Source organism: Notolepis coatsorum (genome assembly GCF_963971535.1).
Source record: "Notolepis coatsorum genome assembly, contig: SUPER_10_unloc_2, whole genome shotgun sequence".
Classification (NCBI taxonomy): Eukaryota; Metazoa; Chordata; class Actinopteri; order Aulopiformes; family Paralepididae; genus Notolepis; species Notolepis coatsorum.
In genome coordinates, this window is record NW_028174871.1 from 588,825 (window position 1) to 605,914 (window position 17,090).

The 17,090-nt window shown below is 43.4% G+C and overlaps 1 protein-coding gene across 1 annotated transcript in view; it reads right to left on the reverse strand.

The window, feature by feature from the left end:
- Window positions 1-3,859: 3,859 nt before the first annotated feature.
- Window positions 3,860-17,090, reverse strand: part of LOC311236326 (COP9 signalosome complex subunit 1) — a 46,649-nt gene continuing 33,418 nt past the window's right edge. The window contains exons 13-14 of the mRNA XM_084338399.1: window positions 13,314-13,448; window positions 3,860-4,148 (exon numbers count right to left, since the gene is read on the reverse strand). Of these exons, the coding sequence (XP_084194525.1) occupies window positions 4,074-4,148; window positions 13,314-13,448 (210 nt within the window). The 3' untranslated portion in view covers window positions 3,860-4,073. The remainder of the gene's footprint in view (window positions 4,149-13,313; window positions 13,449-17,090) is intronic.

The following is a 17,090-nucleotide window of genomic DNA, read 5'->3' on the forward strand; positions in this document are numbered from 1 at the left end:
AACTTGAGTTGTTAATGTATTTGTATGAGTCCTTTACATGTTTTGTATGTTCTTACAAAAAAGAAAAAGGCAAATCTTGGAAGTTGCATATGGTGATGTGGAAAGAGATGTTTTGAATATTGGAGAGATTTGTGCAAAAAATATAAAAAAAAAAAAAATAAAATAAATGCGGGTGGTCGTGCCCGCAAAGATGTGCATAATACAATAGTAATAACATATAATAGAATCCAATAGAACGACATTGTGCAATAAAACAAGTAAACAGAGTAGGGCATATCGGTATATGTACATAAGTTATTTACAGAGCATGGTAGGACATGCTAGGTCCTGTGGTAGTGCAATATTAGCTACGGATGAGGCACTGGGTCTTTATGTACATGCTATATTGGTGGTCAATGTCACTTCGGATTGCTACGACACATCTCTACTGCTTGTGACAGGCTGTGGTGCGTTCCAGACTTTACTCCTGTTGGGAAACTATAGCGATGGTCTGTGCTCACCACACTTTTCTTCGGCCTCCCCGCAGCGAGCCGTCGTCGACCCCCGAGCTTCATTTTACGACGGGCAACAGAGGTGGGTTGAGCCGCTATACTTGGCCCAGCACGGTTAGCGACTCGCCTGAGTGCGTGTGCACGTTTTGATGCATGGCTGATACCAGAGCGGCCGAAGGTGTGTAGCGCTGACAGCAGCTTGGAGGGATTCCCCTTCAGCTGATTGAAGGTCTTTATCATGGCTTTATCATCACCACCCTCTGTAGAGCCTCTTGCTCTGCCTTTGTGCAGCTGGAGAACCACACAGACTTCACACAGACTGTCTGTACAATACTGCTGTAGGCCTATAATACTTATGTAAATAAGTAAGGCAATTGAAATATATCTGCAGTACAGCTCAATACACACAATTGTTAAGGGGATGCAGACCAGAGAAAGACTTCCGTCTTGTTTACATCAGGGTCCCCCATTTTCAATTCATCATAAATGTACAGTTCCCTCCCCCTTGTATATATTTACTGTATGTCACAAATGTAACAGTACTGCATGGTCTGCATCCCCTTAACAATTGTGTGTATTGAGCTGTACTGCATTCTGCAATCTGTTAATAAAGTTTTCAATCAATCAATCAATCAATCAATCAATCAATCAATCAATCGGTCACTGTACCCATTCTGCAATCTGTTAATAAAGTTTTCAATCAATCAATCAATCAATCAATCAATCAATCGGTCAGGTCACGTGTACCCATTCTACAATCTGTTAATAAAGTTTTCAATCAATCAATCAGGGCCTGTGGTCACGTGTACCCATTCGGCAATCTGTTAATAAAGTTTTCAATCAATCAATCAATCTGTTAATAAAGTTTTCAATCAATCAATCAATGAATCAATGAATCAATCAATCAATCAATCAATCAATCAATCAATCCCGCAGTGCAACGTGACTCAAATCATACGGCAATCTGTTAATAAAGTTTTCAATCAATCAATCAATCAATCCCGCAGTGCAACGTGACCCAAAATCACGTGACCAAAATCAGCCAATGGAAGCGAGGGGTTGCTATGTGCGGGCTTGTATGTGCGGGGCTTGTAAGCGCTGGTCTCCGGAGCTGCAGCTGGGTACTATTGCACCGTTGGCCCGATTCATTCAAAAGACTGGGCAGCTAATAAGCAGAATTTGGCAGAATCGTTCACATGAGGCAGCGAGCACCAAAGGAGTTGGGGTCTACTTTGCAGGAAAAAAAGAAAGTCAAGCCACTTAAAAAATTCCAAGTGGCCGTTATCTTTCCGAAATGGCTACCACCCACCGACAATTTGCACAAAGCAAGCACATCTGTCCACTCCCATGTTGATAAAGAGTATTAAACATTTGAAAAGTATCCCTTTGTGGAAAATTTTTAACAAATGTGTGATTACAATGTGATTAATCAAAGTTAACAATGGAAAACCATGCGATTACATATTCAAATCGACTGATGTGATTCTATGCGACTGTGCCATCACAATGATTAGTAATTAGGTGCACCTGGGAATCTACCCGTCCTCTTAAAATGAGGAATGTACTTTGTCATTTGAAGGCCAGATGGCATTAACATTTAAATCAAGTGAATGTAATATTTCTGAGTGCGACCTGCTCTTCGTATAATGAAGAGATCATTGAGACGTCTAGAGAAGTCGATGGTCATTTATGTCCACGATTAAAAGTGAAATCCTACATCAGACACAGATTCTCCGACCATTTGCTGAACTCCAATGTTCACTATATGAGCTAAAACGGCATGACGTGTCCTTCCTGAGTCGCAGTTGAAAATCGAGGGACAACCTGCCATACTTATATAGATTTGGAAATTAAAGGTTTGAGCGTGGCCATCATGGATTTTCCCTGGGAATGAGATGATAAAAATATTCTACCAAGGTTTTATTCTTGCACATTTGTTTTCACGATGAAAAAGATCTCATTAAACACTAAAATTGCTGAAATATGGCCCATAAAAATCTATGATGGAAATGGTATTTCAGCAATGTTTTTTTGTCTTATCTACTTGACTGAATGAATTGCATGTAATCTCTGCCGTGGACAAACACAACCCGGTACAAGAACCGCAGGCCTGATGAACATTAATCTCTCAAACTCAAATGCTGCTACAACGCTCAGCCACTTTTACTGCCCCCTCGTGCATCAATATAATGTCCAATTTTTTTTTTTTTACTTGTCGAGTGTACTTATTTTCATTTAAATGTACTTACACTTATTTTGTACTTATGTTATTGCACATACCGCAGAGTTTATATAAATACCGGATTATTCTGTTAATGGTTGCTTTCTATTCCTTTATGCTGTTGAGCAAAAGAGTAAGAATTCCATTGTACATGCATTTGCATTATGGCAAATCTGAATCTGAATCCGATTACAACAACAGGCAATCTGACGAGAGAAAAAAATAAAAAAAAAAAATAAAAAAAAATAAAAGAAAATAAAAAATTAAATAAAAACATTTGTTGTGTGAATGTCGAAATAAAAAGTCGTGAACAAGCCAACCTCGGGTTTTAACATACAGGTTTTATTTTAAAATCAGATTCTGTGGACACCGCCTGCCTCCGGGGTGCGGGACGTGCTCTTCAGGGGCACAAGATGCTTCCAAAGTCTGAAAATCAAGACGGTGAAACGGGAAGAGAGGCAGTGAGGTCTAGACCGAGAGACGGAGACGAGTGACAGAGAGAGAGAGAGAGGGTAGTGCATCTCCAAAGGGAAGAGTCTACGATGTCGTCGAGCGGCGACCCCTCTGCAAAACCCGCTTGGTATTGCGCTTGGTTTAAAAAAAATTGTTTTAGTCATGACGTGTGGGTTGGAGTTGAGTAACTTATTACACTGTGGATTTCTCCAGACCTCTCTTGGTAGAGCCAGGGGGGCGTGGCCAGCGGTAGCAACTCCTCCCCTATAACAACCCAATGAAATCCAACCCACACATCACAGAAAAACTAAAAATGTAAACAAAGTGCAACACCAAGAGGAGCTCTTTTGCCTAGAGGTCGTCGTTTGCCGGCATTACAGATTCTATCTTTAATAAAGAACATTTTTATCTGAGTGCTTACCACACAAAGCCAGCTTCACACACACGCGCACACGCACACAAACAAACAAACCAACACATGCACACCCTTCTACAGCATAACACGCTCAGGTCTTTTATGGATCAAGTGTCTTTAGTCTACAAACAGACTGCACCACTGTTGACAGCTCATAATAGTGGTGATGCTTTGTTTCAGTTTCCTTTTATTCTTTCAGCGGGGGGGGGGGGGGGGGGGGTCGATTCTATGAGGAGAAGAAGGACGAGGAGGAGGGGGGGGGGGGGGGGGGGAGGAGGAGGGCTCCTCAACAACCGGGGCATTGGTAGCGGTGATGGGGGGGGGGCTGCTTTTCCCCCATTAAACTGTTTGATGAACAGACACTTCCGGGGATGAGTGACAGTCGTGGTCACTTCCTGGATGAGTGACAGTCGTGGTCACTTCCTGGATGAGTGACAGTCGTGGTCAAATCCTGGATGAGTGACAGTCGTGGTCACTTCCTGGATATGAGTGTTCACATGTTGGTGCTCATTCGTGATTGGCTGTTGGCAGAGTTGAGATCCCCCTGGCTGCCCTCCCTGGGGGGAGACTGAAGAGGAGAAATGGGGAGACAAGAAGGGGGGGGGGGGGGGGGGGGGAAGGAGGAGAGACAGAGGAGGATAGACAGAGGAGAGAGACAGAGAGGAGGGGAAACAGAGAGGAGGGGAAACAGAGAAGAGGGAGACAGGAGGGAGAGAGAGGGGGGAGACAGAGAGGAGGGAGAGGCAGAGGGAGGGAGAGAGAAGGGAGAGACAGAGGGAGGGAGAGAGAAGGGAGAGACAGAGGGATGGGGCAGCAAAAGGTCAATACTAAGACAAAAGTACATGCAACAATAGCTTTTAGTTTTACAATTAATTTACCCATTAAAGATGGCATTTTCAGGTGTCAAATGGCTACAGTGGAACAGCTCCGGTCAACTCAGTATAAACACAAGAAGGTCTGAATTTACATCTCAATGACGAGAGATCAAAGAGAATCAAAGCTGCCGACGACAAGGCGGCTGGGTGGCGCAGCGGTCTAAGCGCTCGTCACCGACGCACAAGACACCGGTATCGAATCCGGCTTTGGCCGCCCGTCATACTAACTCAATTGGCAGAGTCAGCGGGTGGGAAGTCAATGGGTGGTAGTCTGGTCGTTGTAAACAGCGACTCCTACAGGTCGGTCAGGGCGCCTGCACAGCGAGGAGATGGCGGGGGGCAGTGTGAGCCTCCCACACGTTACTCCTCGCCAAATGAGAGTCCGCGCTGGCAGGTGAAAAGATGCGACTGGCTGCCTACACATGTATCGGAGGGGACATGCGATGGGCTTCTATCCTCCCTACAACCGGCCAGTGGGGGGCACAGGCGAGCAACGTTCAAGACAGGGGAGGGGAGAATTAGCACGGCTAAATTGGGATGGGAGACAAATTGAAGAAAGAGTGGATAAATTATTATTTTTTTTTTTTTTTTGCTCCCGACGACAAATGTGCAGACATAGGAAATTAAACAAGCTAATCCTGTGTGACTCATGTCTGAATAGCAGAGGTTTCAAACGGCACGCGCAAAGGCATATTGTCCACATTGGGTTTAAATGGACAGCATATCAATCTGGCAAATAACTTTTAGAGATACCGGTATCTTGTTCTCAAGTTTGGCCCGATGGTAGCACTAAAAGGAAAGGGGGTCACGTTATGGGGTCAGCGTGAGGATGGACCACTGGCCAGAGAGATGAAGATAAGAGAGAGATGGAGAGAGAGAGACACACACATATAATATATATAGAGAGAGAGAGAGAGAGAGAGAGAGAGAGAGGGAGAGAGAGAGAGAGAGAGAGAGAGAGAGAGGAGAGGCAGATAGAGGCAGACAGAGAGAAAAAGAAAGAGACAGATATACTCTGTGTGTGTGTGTATATATTATACATTATATATCTCGATGGCTGAAACGCAAAACCTATGTGCAAAATTTCAGATTTTCTGATTTCACTTTGGATGATGAGAAACCTCCCATCTGTATATTATTAGTGTCAACAGTAGCAATATGCAGCATCTTGGTTGAAACGTCAGATCATCTGGTGGGAGTGGAGCTAGACCCTCTGGCGGTGGTGTCAGAGCGGAGGAGCCTTGCTAAGCTCCACGCCATCACGGACAACCCCTCCCACCCACTTACACACGTACGGTACTTGGCTGATAGAAGGAGCACGTTCAGTGCTAGACTAAGACTCCCAAGATGCAACACTGAACAGCACAGCAAGTCCTTCTTTCCAACAGCCATCAGACTATACAATGCATCACTGAGCACAGGGTGACGGTACAAACTCTGGCAATCTTCCTGGACTTTTGACTTACCGGTATTACTTTTTACTGTTACATCGACACTTAAAAAAATTATTCTACATCCATTACTGTAAATTTTTGGCTGTATATTTTATTCTTATTTGTGATTTTGACTACCCAAATGTTTATTGTGAGTGATCTGTAGTGCTGTATTTCCCTCGGGATCAATAAAGTACTTCTATTCGATCTATTTGTGATGAACAGACAAGTTAATCTGTTTACACTTGAAAGGCATATTGTCCACATTGGGTTTAAATGGACAGCATATCAATCTGGCAATTAGTTTGAGAGATATCTTGTTCTCAAGTTTGGCCCGATGGTAGCACTAAAAGGAAAGGGGGTCACGTTATGGGGTCAGCAAAATGATGGCAATTACGTTTAGATATCTCGTTCACTTGATTTAAATTCTCCTGTTCCAGACAGATTTTCGAGAGCAGAGACAAAAGCCCCCTTTTTGGAGTCAAATCGGTGCTTGCGCTCATCACAGACACTCATTAAGTCTGAGCCTTTCATCAGGACCCAGCCTTTGAGCGGTCGGTCCCAATTGGCCTGACATTTACAAGCATGTTTGAAATCATCTGCAACGGGAAAACTGCAACGCTCTTGTACCAGCTAATGAGACCGAAAACCAACTTCAAAACAGTAATCATCATGGCCTCGCTATTTATTATCCCATACCAATTATCATCACAACTGGGTCGAGAGAGAGAGGAGAGACATCGCCACTGCTCTTCAAAAGTCAGGTGTGCAAAATAGCTTGAGGTTTTCACGTTTTAATGAAAGGGGTGTGAGGTTTCACGTTCAACAAGGGGAGTGGAGGAAAGGGGGAGGGGAGATCGACAACTTCCAAGTAGAGATGCACCGATCCAGTCTTTTCAGTTCCGATACAGATACTAATAATCATATTATCAATAAAGAGCTCTTCTACTCAATATATACCTTTAGGATTATTGGCGAGTTATTTTTATTGTACTCCCGACTGCTACCATGACCCAGTGTCACCTCTATATATTTACATTTGTAAACACTACTTGATCCTACACTGTGAACGGAACGTGCAATAATGTTAATGTTACTCACTCGTGTCTTGTATAATTTATATATCTTCTACCATTTTTTTTAAATATCTTATTTTTTGCATTTGCTTGTATTTAAGTTGTTCATTCTAGTTAAGTATCATGCGATCTGTGTGATTTTGTGTGAAGGCCGGACTAGCAAAGTAAGTTTTTCATTGTACTGCAAACTGTGTGTTAATCATCTTGAATCCATTGTTCATCCATCACATTGAACTCCTGGGAGAAGAGCCCTTCCCTCACTACCTTCCCTCACTACCTTCCTTTATCACTACCTTCCTTTATCACTACCTTCCCTCACTGACTTCCTTTATCACTACCTTCCTTTATCACTACCTTCCTTTATCACTACCTTCCCTCACTGACTTCCTTTATCACTACCTTCCCTCGCTGACTTCCTTTCTCACTACCTTCCCTCGCTGACTTCCTTTCTCACTACCTTCCCTCACTACCTTCCTTTATCACTACCTTCCCTCACTGACTTCCTTTATCACTACCTTCCCTCGCTGACTTCCTTTCTCACTACCTTCCCTCGCTGACTTCCTTTCTCACTACCTTCCCTCGCTGACTTCCTTTATCACTACCTTCCCTCGCTGACTTCCTTTATCACTACCTTCCCTCGCTGACTTCCTTTATCACTACCTTCCCTCACTTCCTCTCACTACCTTCCTTTCTCACTACCTTCCTTTCTCACTACCTTCCCTCACCGACTTCCTTTCTGACTACCTTCCCTCGCCGACTTCCTTTCTCACTACCTTCCCTCGCCGACTTCCTTTCTGACTACCTTCCCTCACTGACTTCCTTTCTGACTACCTTCCCTCACTGACTTCCTTTCTCACTACCTTCCTTTCTCACTACCTTCCTTTCTGACTACCTTCCCTCGCCGACTTCCTTTCTGACTACCTTCCCTCACTGACTTCCTTTCTGACTACCTTCCCTCACTGACTTCCTTTCTGACTACCTTCCCTCGCCAACTTCCTTTCTCACTACCTTCCTTTCTCACTACCTTCCTTTCTCACTACCTTCCCTCGCCGTGGAGATCTGCACCTTCATAGCTAAACGGTTATTTTCCGAGCCATCTGTTCCCAAGCCAGCGGAATACATTTAAATAAGTCAAACATCAACCGTTGCAGGCGAGAGCGTGTTCGTGTGGAAGAATCCCTTTTGGTTGTTCCAAAACAATAGTTTAAATCTGATACCTACCGGTAGGTAGGGTGACCAGATCCCAATAAACCAAATGTGGGACAAAGGGTATGTTTGTGAGGGACAATGTGGGACACCCCCCCCCCCCCCCCGCCCCAGTGCAGCCACACCCCCCCTTTTTTTGGTGGACTGTCCCTGTCCCCTCCTTCAAGGCTCATCCACCACTGTCCTCATTAAAATGACCACAAGCCTAATATGTTTTGCCCTTATTAATTTTATTTCATTTTCCTTTCGTCTCTAATGGGCGTTAAGTACTCAAAATAAATAAAATGACCACCCAGACTTACAATCACTTATGATTATAGGTCTGGTCTGGACCCCCAGTCTTATCACACGCACATAATGACTTTATTTAAGTCCAGGGATTCACACTGGCACTGCAGTGATGGTTGGAAAGCTCAACAAACAGAGCAGGAACAGTAATGGCACAATAATAAAGTACAGAATACCGGTCAGACAGAAAGGACAGAGAATACAGGATGGCCTGATGAAAGCGTATCATCTACTCTCCATGATGACAATATACTAGGGCTGTCACTTTTTCCCCAAAATCAAGTTTGAACAAACCCAAAGTAAAAGAGAATTCCTTCAAACTAGTTCTAGGAGAGAGAAGAGAGGGAGAGAGAGAGAGAGAGGGAAAGGCAGAGAGGAGAGAGGGAGAGAGAGAGAGAGGTTTGAAATGTTTCCAGGTTTGAAAGTGACAGCCCCTATAAGGAGGAGAATGAGGAGCCTCCGAGCTGCAGGACTAGCAGACTGAAAGACAGCTTCATCCATTAGGCTGTCAGGAAGCCGAACTGTCTCCCAGCCCCCATTGTACATATCTTGCAGTCCTGTATATTGTGCGTTTGTATATTGTGTCTTTTGTACATTTTTACTTTTGTCGTTTATATTGTCTATGTATCTTTTTATATACACAGGAAATGAGGGAAACGTAATTTCAACTTTCTGTATGACTGGCAATAAAGCTCGACACTGTATATAGGTTGTTATACAAGCATTCTAACCTGGAATCAAAACCCCTCCACCTTAGGAGACTAGAGCGGAGACAGGAGACGACCGACTGGTTGATATTTAGACGGCTCAGAAACCACTTTACTTCCCGTACACATAAGGCTAAATCTGAGTACTACTTGGCTAAAACTACCTGTAACCTAAAAGGACATTTTGGAAGGTTATCAAGACCACTTATGGGAGTGACATCACAAATTAATTGCCACTCGGCATAGAAACTGAGTCCTGTGCTGCGACTGATCAATTAGCCACTCTTAATTCTTTTTAACAAACATTTTATTTCATCAGGATCCTTGTTTGAGTCACTACAGCCACCAGACTCTGAACATCGAGGGCCTCTTATGTCACACAACCCTGTCAAACTCAGACACTGAACCCTTCAATTTATCTCCTTTTGAGGTGGTTGAAGTCCATAGGGCCCCAAAGAATCCCAACTCCGACAAATCTGCAGGCCCGGATAAGTTGGAGCCTCATTTTCTCAAGGCAGCTGCTGATTTGATTGCAGAACCTTTTTACCTGTACATTTTTTATCTCACCATCGCAAGCAATGAGATTCCACTAGTCTGGAAATCTGCCCACGCCCCTCCCCCTGTTGAAAGGGGGTGATCCCGCATCTCTTAACAATTACAGACCAATCTCAAAGTTGTGTGTTTTAAGCCAAAGTCCTTGAGAAACTAATAAGTGAGCAGCTTGAAGATTTCTTAAGACTCACATGGCCTGCTTTCCAAGAACCAGTCAGGTTTCAGAAAGAAGCACAGCACGATCACTGCTACTCTTAAACTAGTCAATGGTGTCATTGAAGCACTGGATTGCAATAAATACTGTGCAGCTCTGTTTGTTCCTAGACTTATCCAAAGCCTTTGATACGGTTGACCATGCCATTTTAACGAAGTGTCTACATAAAACTGGTTTATCTAGACAGGCTGTGGTTTTCAAATGACCTGACGGGTAGATCGCAGTGTGTCTGCTGATTTTTCATCCTCTTTCCTCCCTGTACTTAAGGGTGTACCACATTATGGTGACTTACTTTACATGCATGCACCTGATCAGTACCTTAGAAAGCTGGATACTGTGTACCATTCTGCCTTACGCTTTGTCACGAGATTGCACCCTATATGCCATTGCAAGTTGCCCATCTCTACAAGTACGGCGATTTTCTCGATGGCTCTCTCTTGTGCACAAAGCTCTGCTTAAGCTGGTTCCCTCGTACCCACGCGTGCTTCTGTGCACTAAGCAATACAAGTATGCCCTTCGTTCTCAAGATGCTCTAAAACTGGATGTTCCCTATATGAGAACTGAATTGGGAAAAGGGGCTTTTAAATATGCTGCTCCTTCATCCTGGAACAAGCTACAGGAGGACCTAAAATTGCCAGGACTGGTCACCCTCTGAGAATTTAAAGCCATTTTAAAAACCTACGAATTCAGTTCCCTCGGACAGTGCAACTGTGTTTGATAACTTGCCTGAAATTGGATCTTGCTGTGAATGTTTTATCTGTATTTTATTGTGATGTTCTTCTTTTTTATGTTGAAACTTTCTGCTGCCTTGCTTGGCCAGATCGCTCTTGAAAAAGAGATTTTAATCTCAATGATGCTTATCTGGTTAAATAAAGGATTTGATTGATTGACAGGACCCATTCACCCCAATGAGGGATGTTGGTTTTGACCAAATGTGGCGATTATTTTTCATCACCATAGAAATCGTGGTAAATATTGGACAGGTGTCTTACAAGCTGATGCTGAACATTCTGACACTAAATTCAAGTTTTGTTTCCGGACCTGTAGATTCAGCACGACACAGGTTTCCAGTGATCTGTGCTTAAAGGGGAACTATCTTATAAATGGCCTTTTTGAGTGTTTAGCATTGTTTCCTAGCTATGTGAACTTATATTAATATGATCTATGTCTCAAAATTCTCATATTGGCGCATTCTTCCAATTCTCCTCTCACAATATTCACCCTCACTGAACTGAGTCATTTGAAAATGTGCGCGATTTGTGATGTCATAAAGACACCGCTGCATGTTAATGTTGAGATACAAGATGAGCTGCACACAGGCCCCTGCACCCCAGTCCACATTAGCTCAAAACGGCTCGAGATCTTGAGGTAGAAAAATGCTGTTTTTGAGGACTTGATTAGAAATACAAAACAATGAATAAAAAAAAAAAATATATTACAGAGGTGTTCCATAGACTCACAGGAATTGTGTAAAAGTGCCCAAATAGTGAAAGAAATAGTAAAATAGTTCCCCTTTAACACATTGGCCCAGTCTGCCAGCGCTGTAACCCTATGGAGATGTTTACCTTCTTTGCAGGGCTATAACTTTTTAAATATTATATCTATATCGACATTACTATGGCCCATTCAACATCGGGTATCTATCGTTCCGGATGTAGGAACGTTATATTTTTTCATTCATACATTGTCGTGTTAATACCGTTGTGAATATAAGTATGTTTTTAAGGTTTTCTGCAGTAATTCCTAAAACGCGAGTTATAGGCCCCGACGCATTTGATAGATTATCGATTGCCGTTTCTTTCCTATACACGCTATATTAAAAAATTCAAATGTATATGATCGGTATACATATGCTTCATCATGCGTGAAGGAAAGGGGGGGGGGGGGTCGTTTATAATTCCTTGATTGTCAGTAACGTCTTTTTTTAGTATGGGTTGATACGTTGATCAGATGGATTGCAGTCAGGCTGAAGATAACATTAGATTCCTCTTACCGTTCGCCGATGAGACTGGAGGAAAAATATTCCAATTATTTGACGTCGATCTGCTAGATCCATTTCCCGTTTGTATGACGCAATAAACGCCGAAATCATATTGATTATTGCGTTTCGAAAGCGATCCCAATGCACTCAAGTGTGTATCTAGACCCACGTTACAATATATCTCTGGCGGAGGAATTTCCCCGATGCACCGAGCGCCACTTCCGGTTTGGCGTGGAGTGTAACTCGCCCGAAATCCACCAGGCGGCGGTATTGAGGCGTTGCAATATCAGACCAGGGTCCAGCTGCGTCCCGCAGGGAGGTTGGATGAATTATGAATGCCATGGCGGAAAAAATGTAATATTGATCCCAAAAACGAGGTCCCTCGTTGTTGGCGCACAACGATTGGCGGGCAATAACGAGTATACTCGTTGTTGGCGCACAAAGTGTTAACGACAGCACCTGTGTAAAGTAGGGGTGTAACGATGCATCGATATTAATCGATTCTGATGTAGGGCGGCTAGGTGGTGTAGTGGTCTAAGGCACTCGCCACCAGTGTGGAGACGCTAGGATTCGCGTGTTCGAATCCAGCTCTCCACATTGTTTTTCAGTTTGGCTGGTCGTCCGCAGTAATACACATTGGCCGTATTACGGGGAGGGAAAAACTGAAGGGTGGGGATCGAACGTTGTGAACAAGCGACTCCTACAAGTCGGTTGGTGCGCCTGCGCAGTAGAATCAGGAAGTGTCGGGGGCAGCGTGAGCCTCCCACGCGTTACTCCTCGACACTGATAGATCGAGCTGCGCAGGTGAAAAGATGCGACTGCTGTTACCTCAAGTACCGGAGGGGACTTGTGCTATGTATGACTTAGTCCTCACTGCAGCCGGCTTGTGGGAGGCAAGAAACAGCGTTCGTGACAGGGGAGGGTTGAATTGGATGATACGAAATTGGGATGGGAGAAAATATAGAAAATGGGAGAAAAAGTGGATCAAAAAAAAAATTAATCGATTCTGATGTGACGATTCAACTGCATCGATTTGAAAATGTTAGAATCGATTATAATCAAAAAGAAATATATATATAAAAAATATGTTTCTTTTTGTGTGTATTGTTTTTATTTACCTATAGTCCATTCATGCTGAGTGAATCAGTTCCCCAAGCCACATTTGTGTATTCAAAAAAATTCGGGGAATTAATCGTGAATTAATTAATTGAATCGTGGTCAAATGAAGAGATTTCATGATGCATTGAATCGTTGCCTGAATAATCGTAATCGAAATGAATCGTTGTGAGGTCGCATCGTTACACCCCTAGTGTAAAGGTCCGGCCTATTTAGGAGACCGGAGCGTCCCATTGGCACAGCCTGGAATGAGTCATCTTCCTTATTGGTCAGTATTGTAGGCACCTTGACGTGAATCTGGTTGCGCAGTACGGCGGCTCGGAGGATCATGGCTTTGGCGCGTCTCTGGAACTCCTTGCCCATGTGGATAGATTTCTCGAACGTGTGGCTTCTCTGGTCCACATCCCGCGCATAAAGGATCTGGGGAAAGAACATTTTATTAATTTATTTTATTAAAATTTCATTTGGCCTTTATTCAACCAGGTTTGTCCTATTGAGATCCAAGATCTCTTTTCCAAGGGAGACCTGACCAAGAATAGCAGAAAGACACACGCATAATAAACACACAGATATTACAAAATCATCGGATAAAACATTTACACACAGAAGGCCTGGTACTTCCAATAGGCTTCACCACAGCCTTGAATACATCCAGGGTTACCAAGCTTACATGCTATACTATGTTATTTGATACTATCTTGTCTAGCACAGTCTCTGGAGCGTAACAGTAAGAAGCATTTTGTATGAAAGTATTCTGTACTTCTGTATGACAACTATTAAAGAAACTTGAAACTTGAAACTTGAAGCTTTGAATTTTAAGATCAGACTGAAGATTGCTCCAACGTTTCTGTTCAGACATCGGGAACAACAAGGTGCAGAAGTCCTTTGAACGGAGATTATAATTTCCATTGTTCAAATGTAAGAGACGATAAGTAACACATACAGTATACACATAACGAAATAAAGTTTTGAAATGTAATTAAGTGTTGTCCTGTTGTCTTTGTTTTAGTTACCGTAGTGGAAGTGTTCTCCTGCCCCCCGGGGGAGTGGGACTTTGAGACGTTGAGCCTCGACCGAGCCTTGAGCTTGTTTTTCATACCAGCGCTTGTATTCCTTTTTTTTTTAGTCCTTAGCTCTATTATTATAAAAATGTTGTTTTAGTTGAAGGTTACTCACCTTGAAGCTCCCATTGAACACAATAGATAAGAAAATGCTTTTCTCGTAAGCGATACGTCCATCGTGACAATACTGAACATCAAGCCACACACATTTGGCTATGTCGTGATATACTGCCTTTTTCGTATGGAGGGAAGTCGTTAATATAGAGAAAGTTAGCGTTAAAAAGTTAGAAAGTAATTTAAAGCCGACAGGATCCGAATATCTATAGGGCACACTGCCAAACTCAGAAACGACTGCTGAAAAAAAAAACTGCTGAAAGCGCTGACCTTTTTCTTATCTTCCACACGAAACGGGGAGGCATGAAAAGTCAGAATAATAAATAACAGAAAGTATGTCTCGGGAGCATGTTATAGATGCATTTTTTAGGGCATTCGGGACCCCATTTAAATGCAAATGTATGCGAAAGTATGAAAAACCGAACTTTCCGTGTGCAAGTCACGGTAAGTTGCTGAAGACGGGGGGCTCGGTGGGCTCGGTGGTGCCCGTGTATTCCGTAAGACTAACCCGTGGCGTAGAATGAACCCGAAGAGGCCGCGATGCGAAACACGTCGTCCGCTCCGACGCTTTTCATAATTTAAATCTCATCATTCCTATTCCTGCTCAGGCTGCACACACGCTGGGATGAGTAGCAATGACCACCGATTCTCATTATCTTACATTCAGCGGCTGTTTTGTTGACACCTTTGGGATGTGAAAATCAAGTCAAGAGAGTTGGAATCCAGGGCGACCGGGTGGCGCAGCGGACTAAGCGTCTTGTCTACCACCACAGAGACGGTGGGATCGAATCCGGCTGTGGTGCTTCCGGGTTGGCCGACCGTCCATACTGACACAATTGGCAGTTAGCGGGTGGGAAGCCGACGAGGGTGGGTCCTGGTCGTTGTAAAACAGCGACTCCTACAGTTCGGTCGGGGCGCCTGCACAGCAAGGGAAGGATCTGGAGGGAGGTAGTGTGACCCTTCCACACATTACACTCCCCCAGTGAGAGTCCGCGCTGCCAGGTGAAAAGAAGCGGTGGGCTGGCTACACATGTGTCGGAGGAAGCATGTGATAGTCTCCGCCCTCCCGGACCGACGGTAGGGGGTAGAGTGCGCAACGACCAGGAAGGGGATTGGGAATTGGCATAACGACTAACATTGGGAGGGGAGAAAAACGGAAAAAGAAGGGGGGAAAAAGATACCGTAATTCCTCTAATAGTAACCGGGTCTCAAATACAAGCCGGGTCTCTATTAATGGCCGGGTGCGCTCTTGAGCTAAGCAATTATAAGCCGGCCTCCTAATACAAGCCGGGTTACTAATATACTGAGCTGCATACTGAGCTAGTTACTTGATTTCACTTTGAAAACGTTGAAATGACCAGTGACCACCTGTAATTGCACTGTTTACTATTTCATACAGTACTTGGTTTCAATAAATGAACCCAGTACATTTTACTGGGTTCAAACTGACACAAAATGTTGATTTATTCATTATGATCCGTTTGAAAATTTGAAATATAGGCCTCCCTCTTATACAGGCCTCCTCCTAATACAAGCCTGGTACCCGCTACAGTTGAAACAAATACAAGCCGGGGTTACTATTAGAGGAATTACGGTAATTAAAAAAAAATATATATAGTGGAATCCGTTCATGAGAGTTGCACCGATAGGACACAATAAGGTGGAAATGACCATGTGGTCTTGTTGGGGAGAATGAGTGGAAACAGGGAGTGGATGTGGGAAACGTCACGCCAGGAGATCTCCACTGAGGAGCATGCGAGTCAGCTGATTAATTGATTTATTTTGCCCTCCTCCTCTTGTAGATAGAGACAACAAATAGATCAAAGTCTCTCTGTTGTGTGTGTGTGTGTGTGTTGTCTACTACCGTGTGCGTCTCCCTGTGTGTGTAACGATGCATCAACATTGAAAATGTTAGAATCGATTATACTCAGATTTTTTCTTTTTTTTTTGTGTGTATTGTTTTTATTGACCTATAGTCCATTCATGCCGAGTGAATCAGTTGCAAACTCAGGCTCTACAACAGCAACGTTAAGTCTGTCCTGCTATATGGCTCCGAGTGCTGGAGAGAGTAACAAAACAGGATATGAGAAAGGTTGACGTCTTCCACAATAGCTGCTTACGTAGGATCTGCAACATCTTTTGGCCAAATAGAATCTCGAATGAGGAACTTTATAAGAAGACCGGCAGCTTGCATATGTCCCTTGAGATAAGTTTCTTTAATAGTTGTCATACAGAAGTACAGAATACTTTCATACAAAATGCTTCTTACTGTTACGCTCCAGAGACTGTGCTAGACAAGATAGTATCAAATAACATAGTATAGCATGTAATTTAGAAGTAGAAAATGAGGTCACAGTGTTCAGTATAGACATATGTACAATGTTCGATGCAGAATAGACGTAACTGAGTTACCATATAATATACAATACTATGCAGTGTACTAATGTACAGTACTATATAGTGCAAAGCAGAAATGGGATGAGGTACAATTTAGGTACAATTTACAGTAATGTTGTAGTGCAATCCTTCATCAATAAATATAAAGTGTGGGGAGTGGGTGCTACAGTGTGTTTGTTTAAAGTGGGTGTGTGCTATAAAGTGTGTGGAGTGGGTGCTACAGTGTGTTTGTTTAAAGTGAGTGTGTGCGTGTGGATGTGTGTGCTATGTGCGTTTGATGGTTGTTGTTGTGTAGTGTTCATTGTTCGTTTAGCAGCCTGATGGCCTGGGGATAGAAGCTTCTTCTGAGTCTTTCTGTGCTCGCCTTGAGACTCCAGTATCGCTTGCCTGACCGCAGCAGTTCAAAGAGGCAGTTGTTCGGGTGACTGGAGTCTTTAATGATTCTCTTAGCCTTGCCCCTGCAACGCTTGTTGTAAATGTTCTGGAGGGT